The sequence below is a fragment of the Perca flavescens genome, chromosome 9, assembly GCF_004354835.1.
Source record: "Perca flavescens isolate YP-PL-M2 chromosome 9, PFLA_1.0, whole genome shotgun sequence".
Taxonomy (NCBI): domain Eukaryota; kingdom Metazoa; phylum Chordata; class Actinopteri; order Perciformes; family Percidae; genus Perca; species Perca flavescens.
The window spans coordinates 18880557-18898536 of NC_041339.1; the positions used below are offsets into that span (position 1 = coordinate 18880557).

Sequence of the window (17980 nt, forward strand, 5' to 3'; positions counted from 1 at the left end):
GTGAACTGTGGACCTCCACATTTATCCTTTGGTACTGGATGTGATGAGGAAGGACAATGTCTGTAATTTACTGTAACCGACAAAATCACAGCTTTTGACGTCACCCTGACAGATGAATCCTCCTTCACCTCTTGTCAGTCACCCATATCCTCTCCACCTCTTGGTGATGTCACTGTGTGCGGTTCTCTCCTTTCCCCTCCACAGACGAGCTTCTATGCTCGATTTCTACTTTGATCACTCAGAGGAGTGCCCTCTAGAGGCCTTTGAAGACATCTTTGCTAGCTATGAGAGTAAGAAGTAAGTGAATTTGGTGGACATAAGAAAGGAATGAAGAAATGAGGCCAAGCAGGAAGGAAATGTATTTGGTTTGGGGTAATATATACCAGTTTTCTCCATTTTCTGAGTTTGCTCCCATCTAAAAATAAAACATCAGAATCTTTTTTTGTAGCTATTTAATATAATTGAATCCAAACTAAAGTATCACATGGGTTTTATCACAGAAGGTCCAGCTTGTGAAATGTTTCAAATTTCTGTTTCTTTAAATATGAAAGCAGAGAAGGAAGTTCAGTACACCAATATAACACAGTACGACAAAGTTGCCCTTTACCTTGCATTCCCTCTCTTCCCTTACTGTACTCCCCATCTTTTACTGTAGCTGTGATAATCTCCCTCTTCCTCACGTTTATTATTTTTGCTATAGACCACAGGAAGGTGTTTGTACTGGCCTACTCTGATTAGCCATCCAGATTACTTACATCAACTGTGGAGCTTTGGAAGCACACAAGTATTCAGTGCTGTACAGAGGTCCCGAGTCAAATAGACACCAGTTATTGGGGGGAGCTTTCTCAGAATGGAACAAAACCATGAAGAGTATGTATTTTATTATTGGGCCCTCTGAATCTTGACCTTGTACCTCCCTGCTTTCAGATCTAAAATTACGGGTATACGGGGTTTTGTTGTTACAGAGCAGTACCTGAACTTCCCAGCACATTGTTGCCATTATTAAATCATCCAGCCCCTTCCAGATCTGCAAACACCGAGGTGTAGAGGTCAGATTCACTGTGACTCATTTGCTGTATATGTTACCCATTCCTTCACTGCCTGTCCTCTGTTTTCATGGTCAGTCCTGGTAAGTATAGAGAAGTATTGCATGGACTAGCTCTGGGACACAGAAAAGATTCCATATTAACCTCACCAGGCCCAGTGTTCACTGTAACACCAGCCCCAACTAAAGGACCACAAATCCAAAAGCCTCACCAGTAACAACAACAACAACTTACAGTCACACAGCCAGTAACAACCCCAGCATGGAAACAGACGGCCAAGCACACTGAACGTCAGCGCAGCTCTGCATGTTAACTACCACAGTGGCAGGGATATGGGTGTAAAAACAACCCATATGTGCACCAATCGCTCTTTGTGTGTGTGTGTGTGTGTGTGTGTGTGTGTGTGTGTGTGTGTGTGTGTGTGTGTGTGTGTGTGTGTGTGTGTGTGTGTGTGTGTGTGTGTGTGTGTGTGTGTGTGTGTGTGTGTGTGTGTGTGTGTGTGTGTGTGTGTCTTTTTCTCTTCTAAAAAGGGATATGGCAGCATGGTTGGGCGGTCTAGCGTGTCTTGTGGTTTTCATGTACGTACACATGAATAGTGGGAAAATACATTTTGTAGGTTATTCTTCATGGATGAGCAGAGCATGAAGTTCCTCTTGATATCAGACCCCCAGCTATTCTGCGGTGTGTGTGTTCTTGTATTTACTAACTGCGGTGGTGTGTTTTCTTCTAAGGTGTCCTTACAGTGGTGTTTGATCACACCCCACATTACGTTTTTTCCTTCTTTTTTTTCTCCTTTCCTTCCTCGTTTTGTCGTTTTTTTCATCTTTTTACCCTCCCTTCTCCTGCTCCCATTACTCCCCCTCCCTTTCCACACTGGATGTTTGTATGATGTAATGTGATCAGAGACATGCATGCAGAGATCATCAGCTCCATTAAGAACTTGCCGTTGGATGGTGAGGACCCTCGAAAGCTGCTGCAGTCCTGGGGTCGCCTCCGCTTCCCTCGACACGTCCTCCAGTGAGTCTGCAGACAGACCTGGCGCCAGAGCAGTCCATTCTAGTTGGCTCCTATTAAAAGCTTTTTTTTCACCCCCCAGAGCAATGTAGATTTTTCTTAACTCATTTTGACCAACCATGTTTAGCTCATTGACCAGTTTAGCGCAACCAGCGATACAGTTATATCTGTCACATGTATAACCTTTTCTTATTGGATCATTAATGTGATCTAATGTAATAAAATCATCAAACACACTCCTGCTTCATCAGCAGACATTACATTATTAGCTCTGTTTGTAGACACTATCTAGTTTTCTTGAAGGCTAAAGCTGAAATGGCTTTAATACCTTTGTTAACTGCTGCATGAACATCAGCAGAAGGCTGTGCTGGCATGTGAGGTCTTTTGGAGCAATTTGTGAAAGTATGTGTGAGCGGCCTCGCAGCATGTTGAGTTTAAAGTTCTGCAGTCTGACACATGAAGAGTGGGAACCTGAACATGAATTTAGGGCCCTATGTAGTGATGTAGTTATGTAGTGATGATAGCATGTCTGTCTGTTTGTGGTGTGTCTCTGCTGAGTTGATTGTTTAGAGTTACATCCCATCTCTCGCAGCAAACGCCCTCCTCTTTGTCATCCTCACCATCTCACCCATTCATGCCTTGTTTCTGCCCGTCATTCATCCCATCTAGGTGCAACCCTGGATTTCATCACTGACTGACAGCGCATGAAGAAGTCAGCCGCCCGTACTAACCCGGCTTCACACGCTCCATCTAATGCTTGTTCCATCCTTAAACGCTTCAATCCGTCTGACTCACCCTGCATCTTCTTTCTCCCTTTTATACAGGAAAAACAAGCACACCAAACAGCGGCAGGTCATTCCCAAGGTAAACCTGAGTAGAGACCCCAAGTTTAGGGGTGGATAAGGAGAATATGCTGTTTAAGTCGAGTTGATGTGATTTTGTTAGTTTACCATTATTTTATTAGAATTTTAATAATTAAGTTTAAGCAGGAAATTAAACTACTGTATTACTGCTGTGCAGAGATTGCTGGATTCTCGGTCTCTGAAGTTCATTGTGAGCCTGACACTGCATGATCGCACCACCAAGTCCCTGCTCCACGTGCACAAGAAGAAGAAGCCCCCCAGCATCAGTGCCCAGTTCCAGGTAACATCACCTACAACAGTATGCATGTTACACACAGAAACAAGCCAAACACACCTCCAGCAACAAAGCCCTTTCCTTGTTATCCTTAGACCTCTTTGACCAAACTCTTGGAGACTCTGAACAGAGCAGAGCCGTTCTTCATTCGTTGTATCCGCTCCAATGCTGAGAAGGTAAGACTCTGTTATTGTTAGCGATTTGTAATTTGTTGTTTAATATCTTCTGTTCAAATCCTTGATCTCCTACTTTTCTTCTAGTGTAAAGACATAAGAGGAACTCTTGAGTGTAAACTGCTGCAGTGTAATCACATTCCACATCCTTGTTGCGTGCTGACATTTGTTTTTTATTAAACAGGAATAAAAAAGATATGATTTTAAAATCATTAAAAATCTTTAGTATGAAAAATAAAATTTTGCAGCCCCTATCAGATTGAACACAATCTTCAATTTTGCTGATACTGACAATTGTTTAATTTAATCTAAATAGTAAGGGTATAACTGAATGTATACTGTTACTTTATAACTTTTTGTGTCCTTGCACATGAGCAGAAGGAGATGCATCTGGATGAGGCCTTGGTGGTTCAGCAGCTGCGATACACAGGAATGCTGGAAACTGTTCGCATCAGGAGATCAGGCTACGGAGCCAAGTACACATTTCAGGTACTGTAAAGGTACTCCTCTTTTAGGAAAAGCCACGTGATAATCACACACCAATATAGGCACTGAAACTAAAAAGTTTTTATTTTGAAATTGATGCAATGGCCTTCAACGATACTACAAACACACATGAAGACCTAGTCAATTATAATTCAAGTTGTTGTCCTTTAGTGACTTGTAGCTGCTGCCTGCCTGGACATAAACATCTTTCATGAATATCTAAACATTCTTTTTAATTCTAATTCTAATTTAATTTGCCTTATGTTGTTGACCATCTCATCCACATTAGTCCTCTCTTGAACAGTCCACTCATTTTCTTATTTGTTTGATATTTGTTATCTTGTTCCTGCAGGAGTTCATAGAGCAGTTCAGGGTTTTGCTGCCAAAGAACGCTGCTGCCTCTAAAGAGGACATCTCAGCGCTGCTTGAGAAGAAGATGGGCCTTGATCCCACCACGTACCAGATAGGCAAAACTAAGGTACACCACTAAACTCTTGTCATTGCTCCTGAGTTTTGTTCTGTCTACACGTTATGAACCCCCTTGTCTGCGTTTGCTCCTGTTCCCTTCTGTAAATTCTGGTGTTTTCTCTCTGTTCAGGTGTTCTTAAAGGAGCTGGAGCGACAGCAGCTGCTGGACACGCTGCACAAGGATGTAATGCGGAAGATCATCTTCCTTCAGCGCTGGTGCAGAGGTCGCCTGCAGAGAAAAGAGTTTCTGGACATGAAACAGGCAGCCATCTTGATACAGGTAAACACAGACGCAACACTTATTTTTTGGACTGTCATATTGGTGTATGTATTTTATTTTATTTTTTTCATTTCAATAGTAAGGAGAGTATTAAAGTAAAATACTGATCCTGTCCTGTTCCCTGTCCTCCTGCTTTAGCGTTCATGGCGCAGGTACTGCAAAGAGGAGCAATGGCGACGGGCAGCCGCTTTGATCCAGGCTGCGTGGAGAGGGCACAGACAGAGATCAGCCTACCACCGCCAAAGACAGGGTGCTACCAAAATACAAGCCCTGGTCAGAGGACACTCAGCACGCAGAAGGTAACAACATAGAGACACTCCGAGAGTTGTCACTGTAGACAACATCTTATTAACAGTCCAGTTCACAACAAGTCAGCTGGACCAACATTTAAAAAAATTTTTTTTAAATGTATCTGGGCTGTCATATTTCTGTTTTGTGTATTACAGGTGCCACTCTATGCGTGAGGAGAAACAGAGAAAGGAGGAGGTGGAAAAAGAAGCTCTGAAAAGGGCAGAAGAAGAGGAAAGGAGGAGGAGGGAAGAAGAGGAGGAGGCAAGGAGAAGAGCACAGGAGGAGGAAGAAAGGAGGCAGATGGAAGAAGAGGCAGCAAGGAGAAAGGCAGAAGAGGAGGAAGCAAGAATGAGAGCAGAGGAAGCTGCCAGGAAAGCGCAGGAAGCACAAAAAAAAAAGAGAGAGGAAGCAGAGAAAAGACTGGCAAGCGAGCCTCAAACAAGAGAGTATCCGGATATAGAGCTGGTCACAGAGGAGATGCTGGCTGACATCCTCCCTGTCCAGGAGACGGAGGAGGAGAGAGGAGAGGTTTACACAAGCTCACACGCAGAGGAGGAACAGGGCAAGGATGAAGAGCTGGAGGATGAGGATGAAGAATTGGAGACCAACGGTACTATGGCTGAGGCTGGACCCCAGCTGGATGAGAAAGAAGATGATGAGGATTTAAGACTGCCCTCTGATGGGGTTACCTCCAACGCACTTACACCCACATGTCTAGCTGAGGGGTTAGATAAACAGGCTCCGGGCAATACCTCCACACCTTCCAATGCTGAACTAAAGAGAGCACACGCTCCAGCTATTAGCAGGGGCCTGTCATCCAGGAGCCTGGAGAAGAGAGAGCAGAGGAGACGAAGAGGACTGGAGCACAACCAGAGAGAGACTGAACGAGCCGCCTCCACTTCCGCCACCTCAGACAGCAGCAAGGATCAAACATCCCCGCCGAAGAGCAAAAGCCAGGAGCCCTCTAAGCTAAAAGAGCGGGCAGACAGCAAAGAGCTGGACCAGTACACCTTTGTGGCCTGGAAAATGAAGGAAGACAAAGGAGGGAAGAAGGAGGCAAAAACGTCTCCTCCTACTGCCGGTCCTGTTCGTCCGTCTTCGTTACCCCTGCACACCGCTGACCCTGGGCCTGACAGAAACGGTTTAGGCGATGTTGCCGGAGCAACAAACCTGCAACGCCGTCCTGTGGTGGCTAAGGATAAGTGGAGGGGGAGGAGGAGTGATGGAGATCCTGAGAACACCAGCCCTCCTCCACCTCACAACAGAGAGGAAAAGGGGAAAAAACAAACACTGTACGTCTTCTGTTCTGGTCATATCCTCTAACCTCATGTTTTTGTCTCCAACATAATCTTTATATGGTTAGTATAAGTTGTTGTTTTTCTCTCTGTTCTTCTGCAGGAGCGAAACAGCCACCTCATCAGTTGACAGTTTGTCTCCAGGCTCTGAAGGGGCTGGGGCTTTTTCAGCCAGAGAGGTATTTCTTTGCTCATCTGTTATAATGGAAAAATTCAAATATAAACTTTTGACATTTTACATTGTAAAAATCTGTCCCAATATGGTCCAGTTATTCTGCAAATACTTTATCACTTTCTAATTGTTTTTATTTTGTGTTCTCCAGATGATTTCCTCCTCAGAAAGCCATGCCGATGGCTCAAAGGGAAGCTCCATCAGAAGGAAACCCCAAGGTGGTTCTGGTCACCAAGACTCGGCACATTCCATCCCATCCACACCAGACAGGTACTGAACTGCTCTGGACTGGCCTGTAGACGAGTGGACGGATGATGTGATGCAGCAGGGTTGCTATTAAATGCGCTAAAAGCATTTTGGCTCATGCATTTGTTTGAAAAGGACATGATTGAGATGGGTGAAGCACTGCGCAATGTGTCCAGTAGGTGACTAGGGCTTTGACTCCAAACTTCGTTATTCGAATATAATTTGAATATTTAAAAAAATAATGATATTCGAACGAATATTAGGCAGCCCTTAATATTCAAACCTGTTATGGGCATTATTTTTTGTAAATGTGTTTGCTTGTAAACCTTTTCAATTCAGATTCCGAGGCTTTTTCACGCATTTCAAAATGTAACTACACGTCGCAGCGACGCCCGTCGCTCGGCCGTGGCTTGGTAGCGTTGCATTTCCCCCACCTGAAATCAAGGAGAGGGTTAACTTTTCCTGCTACAGATGTCTCACCGTGGTCAGAAAGAACGGGGGAGACGCTTTGTTCCTCTCATTATGACTCTAGAGTCGGTACTCGCTCTGAAGTTACCGGTAATCACCGTCACTCTCTCACTCTAACACACACACATACACGCACGCCGGCTTGATGCACACACCAGCGCACAAGTATAAACATCAGACCACTTATGTAGGCTACGGTGAAAGCTCCGATCTTCCTGTCGAAAGTATACTGTTTGTGTTTAATCCAGAGTCTGACTTTTAAAGGTCCCATGGCATGAAAATGTCACTTTATGAGGTTTTTTAACATTAATATGTGTTCCCCCAGCCTGTCTATGGTCCCCCAGTGGCTAGGAATGGCGATAGGTGTAAACCGAGCCCTGGGTATCCTGCTCTGCCTTTGAGAAATTTAAAGCTCAGATGGGCCGATCTGGTTTAAAGGTTACCTCCCCTTTCTCTGCTTTGCCCGCCCAGAGAATTTGGCCCACCCATGAGAGAGAGACATCATGGCTTTCAAACGAGCAAAGTGGCAGTTGGTCAAGGCCACACCCCCACCCTCCACCTTGCCCCCCCCTCTCTCCTCCTCAATAGCATTTAAAGATACAGACACAGGAATGGCACATACTAAGGAAAGCTCATTGTGGGACTGGCTCTAGTGGCTGTAATTCTGCACCAAGGCTGAATTTCGGGAAAGAGACTTCAGATACAGTATTAGGGGACCACTAAGGTCTATATAAAAGCATTAAAGGTCATGGGACCTTTAACAAAAGGTCGTGGCAGTGTGTTTTTCTTTTGAAAACATCATGGCCTGCCTATTGACATTGATTGATACACTGCCCTCTGGTGGACAGAACATATACAACTTAAGTTTGATACCAATATAGGTCTTACTGAAGGCATTTAATGGTCAAAATATTATTAATAAATATTCAAATATATTTTAATATTAATAAACAAACAAACTTCGAATATGATTTTTGGGCAAAAGTCAAAGCCCTATAGGCGACTGTTTCTATAGTATCAGTAATGATGCAATCTGTCGTGTAATACACTGCTGAGACACACACATTCACAGGAAATCATCCTCAGTTCAATCTTAAAGGTCAGCTTGAGTCATATTGATCCTGGGAAAACTTTTTGACTTGTGTAATCAAACCATCCTCAGCTCCTTGTGTGGTGTTGCACGTACACAATCGGAAAATTCCAGAGAACTGAATTTACTCTGAATGGATTCATATGTCAGAAATGAACGCTTGAGGCTCAGACATGGTGCCAGAGGTTTATCAGATGGAGACACCGGGTGGACTGCTTTGTTTTTAATTTGTATTGTTGCTATGGTGACACAGCTGGAGCAGAGCTTGCGTATGTGGCACTTAAACAACATACTTTTTCAGAATAATTCAGTTTTGATGGTATTTTTAAAAACTGGAAAACTGGAAACTTTGTTATTTACTTAAATTATCTGTTTCCAATAAACAATCCAGGGAGTTACAAAGGACATATAATTAATAACACAAAACATTTCAGAAACACTGAACAAACCTAGTAACTATGGTGTTAGAAATGAAGGAGTTGTGAGATATGACATTGTGAATCCACACTGAAAAATCTCTTCCCAGTATGCCGCATGTCAGAAAATATCAGTCGACTGCTATGAGTCGTTTTGCGAGAGAACGAGGTTTGTGAATATCCTTTAGAGCGTCGTGTGTTTCTGTGTCCTTCAGGTCAGGTGGTTTCTTCAGCAAGATTTTGAAAAAACGACCGCACAAGGAGGCCCAGACGCCAGACAATGGAGAGTTGACACTTGCTCAGACTCTCAATGAGAGGCCGACGGGAGGGGAAGGTAAATACAAAACTGTTCAGTTTGTCCTTGTCAAGGTTCACGAGAATTCTAGGATTTACTGGAGCAGGGAGATTCATTTTATTTTATATTTTAAGAGTAATTCTTAAGTATACTAAAAATGATCCAACTGATTATATTTCATCATCAATAAAAATGTTATTTTGAGATCAAATATACACATTTTATCACCCAACACAAACTGCTGGACTGCTCAGTCCACTTTCATCACACCCTATGTAGCGAGAAATGGAAAGAAAACACAGGTGTATTAGCACTAATATTCTCAGGCTTTAACTAATCCTGCTGTGTGCTTTCTGAGAAAATACTGACCCGTGCAGGATCAGGCTCAGCCCAAGCATGGTTTTGTTTCTTCCATGGTACTTGTGCATACTTTACATTCTGCATTAGAGTTGAGTTTGAGAAAAGAGTAGAAGTAGTCTACGTAGGATTGATTCACCTTTTCCTCCCGGCAATAGATATTACTTTGTGATGATAAGTATGAAAACATTCTCCCTCCCTTTCAGCCACGACATCCGGACATCCATCTCGTCCTCTGTCCCAGCCCCCTGTGGACCGTTCTGGTAAAGGTTTAACCCGCAACCCAACCATAAAGATCAGTCGTGCCACACGGGTCTCTGAGCAGTGGAACGCCTCGCTGGATCGGGAAATCACCAACGCCAACGAGCTGCGGCACCTTGATGAGTTTCTGGGCAACCAGGTGAGAGAAAAATGACAGGATTTTTTACTTATTGTAGGAAGTAATTTTATCTTATTCATCCATAAAACTATTGTTTTGTTTGTATTCCCTTTTTATAGGTCAATGATTTCCGCTCCAGGGGGAAGTCGCTGTCAGCCACAGAGGCCATCTTTGTTACAGCCACCATGCAGTTCAGAGAGACAATCAAAGCCATGTATTCTCTCCCAGTGAGTTTGTCTACAGGCACACAACAAACACACATAACACCTGCTGATCAGAGTTCCTTCTTACCATCCTCTCCCTCATTTTCACTCCTGTCCCTTGAAATTTGCCAGAGACCCACCATTGGCTACAAAGGTCTGATGACAGGCTACCAGAACAAAGTCCTCCACCTGGCAGGCGACAAGCAGAAAGGAGAAGTCCAGCTTGTGGTCAACCTCTTCCAGTCGGTGCTGGATGGCTTCATCAGAGGAGAGATGAAGAAGGAGGAGGCTGAGCCTGCAAAGGTGACTACACTGACATTCAGTCTAATTACTCCAACTATGAAAAAATTATGTATTCATGCTCATGTTCTATGTGTTTTTCAGCCTGCTAAAGCTAGGAAGAAGAGGAGGAAAAAAGATAAAAGTGTAAGTATGCAGTTAAAATTCACCTCTATTTTCATTTAATTCAATAATGATTCAGAATGTAATATAGATTATGATTTGTAATAGAGTGACTGTCTGTCTTGTTAGGTGGAGAGCCCGCTGGATCATGTTTTCGTCAACTATCAGGTCAACATTATGCAGTCGTGTGACCAGTGTATTTCTTACATCTGGGGCATGGAGAAGGCCTACATGTGCAGCTGTGAGTCAACGCCCAAACAAAACTCCTTTTCTTCTTTTATGTTTATGTGTGTTCAGATATTAACAATAAATATTGCAGCATACTGCAAGATTTATATACTTTGTCCTGCGCTAATTCAAAATGTATATTTTTTATCTTGTCTTACAGATTGTAAAATGGTGTGCCACAAGAAGTGCCTCTGCAGAATAATCACGGACTGCTCCACCTTCGTCACCAAAAAGGTAGGTTTTTATTTTTTAGAAAGCATTGGCCTGGATTAATGATGTGCTTATGCTATATAAGGTTTTGGAGTGAGGCTGGGATTTATACAGCGTAGACAGTTGATGGCTTAATTTCAGACTAGATCACTAGACTCTGCCATATATTTCTTATAAAGTGTGAAACATGGCAGACTTTATGGCTGTTTGTATTCTAAGATAAATGACTGACTATTACAGTACAGGCTAGTTTTAATGTAAGCACCTCATTTTAATAATCAGTCTGTTTTCTTTGTTAAAATTACAAGGGGGTTTAATCTTTACTAGCCAGAACAGAAACAGATTTCTATATACCGTATTTTCCGCACTATAAGGCGCACTTAAAAGCCTTTAATTTTCTCAAAAAATGACAGTGCGACTTATAATCCGGAGCACCTTATATATGGATCAACCTCTCAAGGATCACTGTCACGTTGACGGGACACTGCGTCGCTGTAACCTCGATTAAACTTCCACTCATTCGCGTTTTTATAACTTTAAAGCATTAAATCTTCAAAATATACAGCCATGCGACACACCAATTGAAAGCTTAGCCTCTAATGATTAATTTAAGCCCACATACAAAGCATAAAATGATTTATAGCAGTTACACAACTGTTACAAAGTAACAGAAAATAAAACAATTCAGCCGTAATCTGCGCAGGTGTCGAGAGTGCATCCATACCTGTTTTCGTTGTCCTTTCAGCAACAAAGTGGTATTTTGCCCAAAACTTGATTTTCATAAATCCACAAGAGTCCAAGGAAATGTAATATCCAAACTTTATATTCCAAAAAAAGATCTGTTCGCCTCACAATGTTGAAGTTTCTGGCCGAATCACAACGGAAAAACGCAAAACAGTTTTCCATTCCCACACTTGTTATCGCCGCTAGCTTCTCTACCCAGCTTGCTACATGATCGATGCGGGCGTCATCGTATTCCCGAGCTTCTGAGCTTTCGATTGGTAGCTCATATTAGCCAATCGTTCAGGTTTGCCTCTGATATGGCCAATGGAAGCGGACAAGCCGATGACAACATGTCAGGGACCACGTTGAGACGATCGACATTTTCTCGGACCACTTAGATTTAAATGCTATAAGACCCGTCTATCTTTTTAGCCAATGAGCAGACAATTCGATTGATATATATGGACAAACACACGTTAGTGGAACAGAAGCTAAGTGAAAGGTGGTGAAGGACCTTGGCCCTCTATATTATATACATCTATATTCTGACAAAGAACAGAGTCTCACCTGTTAATACCTTAGTGGAAACTTCTTAATATTGATCTTAATCATATTTCAACATCAGATGGTAAACTTTATTGTAGTGAATGTGTGATTTCCATGGATGTTGTAGATAGATTGTGGTGAGTGGACTGGATAAGTAGATGTCTTACCAACAACCGCTGCTGTCTGTCTGAATCCATAGAGTGACGAGGAATTTGCCGGTCTGCACTTTGGAGTGCGTGTGTATCACCTGGTCAGCGATAAGAACCCAGTACCCATGGTGCTGGAGATGATGCTGGAGCACGTGGAGATGCACGGCCTCTACACCGAGGGAATCTACCGCAAGTCTGGCTCTGCCAACCGCATGAAAGAGCTGCACCAGCGTCTAGAGACCGGTCAGAGTCCTTCTATTTCACATTTAAAGCTAACTGATAAACAACTTTGTTTTGGCTCCTTTATTGATTTTTCTATTGATGTTATATTGTTGATGTGTTTAGACCCCCACCTGGTCTGCCTCGAAGACTACCCCATCCACACAGTGACAGGCCTGGTGAAACAGTGGTTGAGGGAGCTACCAGATCCACTATTGACCTTCACACATTACAGTGACTTCCTGCATACTGTGGGTGAGTAGGACATTCCCCACCTGAGAGGGGCAGCATTTTACAATAGACCATCTGTGTGCTGGGCTTTTTTCGTTTCAGCTTTTTTTTCTTCATCTGCTGATGGGTTTTCGACTGTTGATGTTGTTTATGGCAGTGTCTTTGTAAGTGGCTGGTAGTTAAGGTGAAAAACTAATTTGACATGTAAGGTGGAAAACATTTATCGGTTGTAATTAAAACTGAAATATGGTATTTTCAAAAAGATAATGAGCTATTAGTGTTCATGGTTAATTTTGGGGTTTGATTTCTGATGTGTTTTCTCCTTTAGAACTGCCAGAGAAGCAGGAGCAGCTTCAAGCTATATACAAAGTGCTGGAAGAGCTTCCTCCAGCAAACTTCAACACATTGGAGAGACTCGTCTTTCACCTCGTCAGGTAGGGATTCTCCCATTGTGGTCTTGTATATAGCTATACTGCGCAACTATTTTATATTAATGGACGTCCGTTACATTCAAGCCATTGCCAAATGAGTTGATACAAAGCTAATTAAGACGTTCAGCTCCAAAAAAAACTCTCTGTATTTCTCAGCATGGCTTAGTTATGTTTAGAAAATGGTGTAGTCCGGCTACTTTTGCGTGCTGAAGCTTGAGTGAATATCATTACCTCTTCTGAAGAGTCCATCATGTTTTTTTAATCCTCCGTGTCCATCTTGGCTACTAGCAACTGCATGGAGGAGGGGTGGGGGTGGTGCGCGATCACCGAAGGACTTCGTCATATGGATGCAACAACAGTGTTGTTGTCAGTACTTAGAATGTCTCATGGGGGAACTACGCAGTATAGCTCTAAATGTGGTCATGCCATGAACTTATTAAGGCCCCTTCAAAATGTATGTACTCTCTGTATTGGCTCTTTTGTCACTTGACTTATTACGAACATGTTCAATTTACCACAGTTAAGTTCCAACTAGGATTATATGTACTGTATGTGCAACTGTGCTAATAATATCTGATGAATTCTATTGCAGGGTGTGTAAAGAGGAGGCTTCCAACCGAATGTCCCCTAACTCGTTGGCCATAGTTTTTGCCCCGTGTATCCTGCGCTGCCCAGACAGCGCTGACCCGCTGCTCAGCATGAAGGATGTTGCCAAGACCACCACGTAAGTCTGCCACGGAAGCCAGAATAACAAAATCTGCTTTTTGCTTTTCCACCAATGAATTAATCTTTCATTCTGTAGTGCATCGTTAACTACTAAACCGCTGTAAATCTGCGCACATGCTCGTACTGTCTGACGTCTGGTTCCCTCCTCCCCCTGTAGCTGTGTAGAGATGATCATCAACGAGCAGATCAGACGCTACAATGAGAAAATGGAGGAGATCGAGCAGCTGGAGTACGCGGAGGCTCTGGCTGTTAACCAGCTCAAACTCAAGAGACAGAACACGGTGAGAAACCAGCCCCGCCTCCTTCTGGATTACCTTTTTGTTTGATTGAGTGTGGTCTCAATACCATGGCAACAACGTAACATTTTAGATTGTTGCTCAGCCTCGTGCCTGGATGTAAAGGAATTACATGGGTAACATGGCCAATGTTCCTTGTCTCTCTTTAGCACTACTGGCATTTACCTCTCAGGTTCTCAGCTCCTTACAAGGGAGTGGTGGTATGTATCATCGAGTTCTCCTAGTGCAGTTGATCTAGTAGTTGTAGTGTGTAGTAGTGTGCCATGTAGAAGCGCCTGTGCATGGCATGTTAGATGTGGGTGATGCTCTGGCTGTTTTTTTTTTTTTTTTTTTTTTTTTTTTAAATCCTTCTTCCCGTAGTCCTTTTACTCTTCCTTACTAACTGGTAGCAGTTTGCATGTTGTTGTTTGTTATCCTTGTTCTCTTTATGGGAGGACAAGATGGTTCTGGGTTGGTGTCGTGATAATACTTTTGGCGTTGTCTTATTGGAAGACAATGGCCTGACAACTGTGACTTGCAAAGCTTAATGGTTATCATGTTTTTTTTTTTCCCCTTAGTGCTATTCCACTGTCTTCCTATCTTACTCCATTTTTTTATTGAAAGAAGACCACAAAGCTCTGAAAGTCATGTTATATTTGTTAAGTGGTTGGACATTTCTGGACTGCGGTGATGTGTCTTTTTAACTTTCATTGTAGCTCAAATGAACTGTTTGCATACTGTATGTGAACACCTTACACCAGTACTGTTTTGAAAGAGTGTTAATGTGTTTAATAGCTTCTTTTTTATCGCAGCATTTTTAGTTATTGTTTCACAGAAGTGCTGCAGGAATGATGAGCAGATGCATGAACGCCACGTGCACCATCCAGCCTCCTCTTTTCCTCACTAACAAAAAGTTTCCGATTTGGGCCAAAGCTATGTGTGTTTTTGTTGCCATTTATGTTTGTTGTGTAATTATTATAAGAGCGATTCAATTGAATATAATAATTACATAATGGACATTGTTAAGTTGAGTTGGTGGAGGTATCAGCGTGTGATGTTCTGTGTTCTGCAGGTGCATGAGAAGGTCAGTTGTGATCTCAGCGTGGTCCCTGAGAACGAGCCTCTGGACTCAGACACAGAGGCTGAGAAGAACCTGGTGGAACGCATCAAGTCCATCAAACAGGAGAAGTAAGGAGGCTTTCACTGTTTCACCGTGATGTAGCGTCCTTCTCCTGTCTCCCATTTCTCCGATGTCCGATGTCTGATCTGTTTCTCTGCAGAGATGATCTGGCCTGCCGACTGCCGGAGATGGAGCAGCCTGGTTCAGACCAGGAGAACTTTGACTCTGAAGCCTCGCTGAGCTCCGAGAGTCTGTTGGATGAGCAGCAGCGCTCTTCTGTTCACGGTTCAGAGCCTGAAGGTCAGTATTAAGGTACAGCCTGGTCTTTCCTTCCTGCTACCTGTTTCTCTCACTCACCTGTGGGTTTCTGACCAGACCAGACCTCTTTTTTGTGGTGTAGGTCTGGACCAGTGATGGTGATGGGCGCGGTGACGTCTGCTCTATAACCAAGCAGGTTGGAGGAACAGCAACCGTGTTTGTGTGTTTGTGTGTGTGTGTGTTTGTGTGCATACGTCTGCACACCCATGTATGCATGTAAATGCATGTGTGGCACAGAAGCATGCTCAAACTTTATCCAAATTTAATTAATTGAACTTTCGGCACAACACATCCAGTCAAGATTTATTTTTCTAATTGCGCCTCACTGAACATCATTTTTGGTAGATAACATGGTTGCATGCTCTTCCATTGGTCTTTATCCTCTCAGGATTTGGTGTGTGCATTTACAAGTAGCTTTCTGGGAAACATGTTCATCTTCCTCAACTCTTCCTCTTTCCTTTCTCTCTTCCAGGACGAGGTGGCTCCCTGCTGAGGAGATACAGGCCAGCTTGTCCGCCCAAACCATCAGACATGGCCCAGCGACCTAAAGTCCCTGGTGGACGCGTCTCTCTGCTAAGCCTCGCCCCTTCTAGCTCCACCTCCTCTTTGTCCAGCTGCGTTTCTTCAGCCTCTGAGTTATCCACCGCCTCCTCCAGGCATCCGCTGCAACGCCGCAACCCCATCATCCCAGGCACAGTTAAACTTCCGCCTGGCGTCCTCTCCCAGTCTGCAGCCTCAAGTCCAGCTCCGACTTGTACCGCTCCTAGAAATGGAGCATTAAAGTACTTGGTCAGGAGAAGGGAGCACCCAGGCCGCCGCAAAGACAGCACCCAGTCCCTGTACATCGACAGCCCTGAGGTTGACCTGTTGTTGCAGTTTTCCTCCTCTTCCTCCTCCTCCTCTTCCATTCCCATGGTAACACCCTCTCCTCAGCACCAGCACCTCGATACTCAAGCCACGAAGGGCCAGAGACGTTTTTCTGACCCAGACATACCTTATATGGACAATGATCTCTGACCAGGGCAGAACAGGAAATAGACAAGCGAAGAGGATTACAGGCAACAACCTCCGAGTAGACAAAAGGAAATGAGTTGCCACGTATGACAATGATTGTAGAGAGCCAGGAGAGGATAAGAATCAAGAATCACAATAGACGAACATAACCTCTACACGTGAACGTGATGAGATGTGCGGTATCCACAGTGGATCTACAAAGTTTACCAGACGTGACACAAAATGGAGGCTGTTCAGTTGCTGTTGTGAGTGGGAACGAATCAAGGAACTGCAATGTGTCTAAAAGTCTTGTTGTCCTCTATGACAGTAAAAATAACTGGACAAGATGTTGCCAAGCACCTTTTCTACCATTTTAATATATTGTGGTGATTGACTGATGAGTTGGGACAGAGGCTGTTTTTTTTTTGTCACCTCATAATGATGGAGCAGCAATTTTGTTTTCTTTCTCCTGTTTTATTTTTTTTAATCATGTGTGCTAATTCAAGGAGATATTGCAGGTTCCAGCCACACTTCTCATTTCTAAGTTTTCCTAATGAGCAAAACATGCTGAAACGTTAGCTAGTGCCTTGGTGATGAAACTCATTTCCCATGTCATGTTACAGAATGTGCTCGTAGAGGGTGGGAGGGTTATTTGGGATTAAGAGAGGGAACCTTTGTCTTTTGTAACTTTTGTGTTTATTGAACTGAACCGACACAAGACATGTTTGAAACAAGGACCTAAACATGCCCATTGTGACTCTTCTGTAGGTGCTGCGTTACAACAGCTGCAATGGACAACATTGTCTTTCCACTTACCGCACAACAAACCCCGGAAAGAAAGTCGTTGCCTCACATAGCAAAGGGAAATGGAAGCAGCACACGCCACTTTTTTTTCCTTTTGAAACAACAAAAACACAAACCCATGCCATGATGCAACAAGCCGTGCCACGATGTCTTTAAAGCTCCCAGTGCTTGGACTCACCTTACCCTTTTTTAAAATGAACTATGATTCACTCAGCTGTACCGTAGCTGTGGTTCAAAGTAAACAGTTCCATAATGAGCAAGTTCTGCTGGAGCACAGCTTTGGCCAACTTTGTAATACTAATCTTCATCTCTGACTGCTGTTGAATGATGCCTGTTTAGTTTGTCTGTATTATGAGGAAGATGTTCTGATGTGTAATGTGTAACAGAGAGTGTGTGGTTGGGACTGAATGACGTGAACTGTAATGGTTATTAGTGTTAACATGACAATACAGAACGTGATGCTTGTAACATCTGCTGCTGTGTGAGTTATGATCTCTTCCAACAAGGGTTAACAGACGCACAAACCCCATAAACATCAGTATTTTGAAAAAAAAATATGAATGTAGTCAGTAACACATTCACTACTTCCTCCACAGCGCTGCGGAGGGTCTGGCTAGTCCACAAAGCATTCCAGGATGGGAAAGAAACGTGCTCTGGTTTATTGGCATTTCTTTAAACCAATCACAATCGTCTTGGGCAGCGCTAAGCACCGGACAGAGCAACGGTGCCTCTGCAAAATAGCCTCTGGAAGGAACTTGTTTTGGTGGAACGTGTACGTTAAAAAGTTGT

At 43.4% G+C, this 17980-nt stretch overlaps 1 protein-coding gene across 1 annotated transcript in view; it reads left to right on the forward strand.

The window, feature by feature from the left end:
- The window catches only part of LOC114561648 (myosin IXB), a 64208-nt gene extending 46545 nt beyond the window's left edge, over positions 1 to 17663 (forward strand). The window contains exons 17-44 of the mRNA XM_028587717.1: positions 205 to 297; positions 1950 to 2063; positions 2885 to 2924; positions 3081 to 3203; positions 3293 to 3373; positions 3749 to 3859; positions 4209 to 4334; positions 4455 to 4604; positions 4743 to 4903; positions 5051 to 6187; positions 6294 to 6369; positions 6514 to 6632; positions 8798 to 8916; positions 9441 to 9634; positions 9733 to 9840; positions 9949 to 10119; positions 10201 to 10242; positions 10348 to 10459; positions 10607 to 10680; positions 12125 to 12317; positions 12420 to 12548; positions 12853 to 12958; positions 13548 to 13679; positions 13839 to 13962; positions 14127 to 14177; positions 15029 to 15144; positions 15237 to 15376; positions 15867 to 17663. Of these exons, the coding sequence (XP_028443518.1) occupies positions 205 to 297; positions 1950 to 2063; positions 2885 to 2924; positions 3081 to 3203; positions 3293 to 3373; positions 3749 to 3859; positions 4209 to 4334; positions 4455 to 4604; positions 4743 to 4903; positions 5051 to 6187; positions 6294 to 6369; positions 6514 to 6632; positions 8798 to 8916; positions 9441 to 9634; positions 9733 to 9840; positions 9949 to 10119; positions 10201 to 10242; positions 10348 to 10459; positions 10607 to 10680; positions 12125 to 12317; positions 12420 to 12548; positions 12853 to 12958; positions 13548 to 13679; positions 13839 to 13962; positions 14127 to 14177; positions 15029 to 15144; positions 15237 to 15376; positions 15867 to 16411 (4687 nt within the window). The 3' untranslated portion in view covers positions 16412 to 17663. The remainder of the gene's footprint in view (positions 1 to 204; positions 298 to 1949; positions 2064 to 2884; positions 2925 to 3080; positions 3204 to 3292; positions 3374 to 3748; positions 3860 to 4208; positions 4335 to 4454; positions 4605 to 4742; positions 4904 to 5050; positions 6188 to 6293; positions 6370 to 6513; positions 6633 to 8797; positions 8917 to 9440; positions 9635 to 9732; positions 9841 to 9948; positions 10120 to 10200; positions 10243 to 10347; positions 10460 to 10606; positions 10681 to 12124; positions 12318 to 12419; positions 12549 to 12852; positions 12959 to 13547; positions 13680 to 13838; positions 13963 to 14126; positions 14178 to 15028; positions 15145 to 15236; positions 15377 to 15866) is intronic.
- The last annotated feature ends 317 nt before the right edge of the window (positions 17664 to 17980 follow it).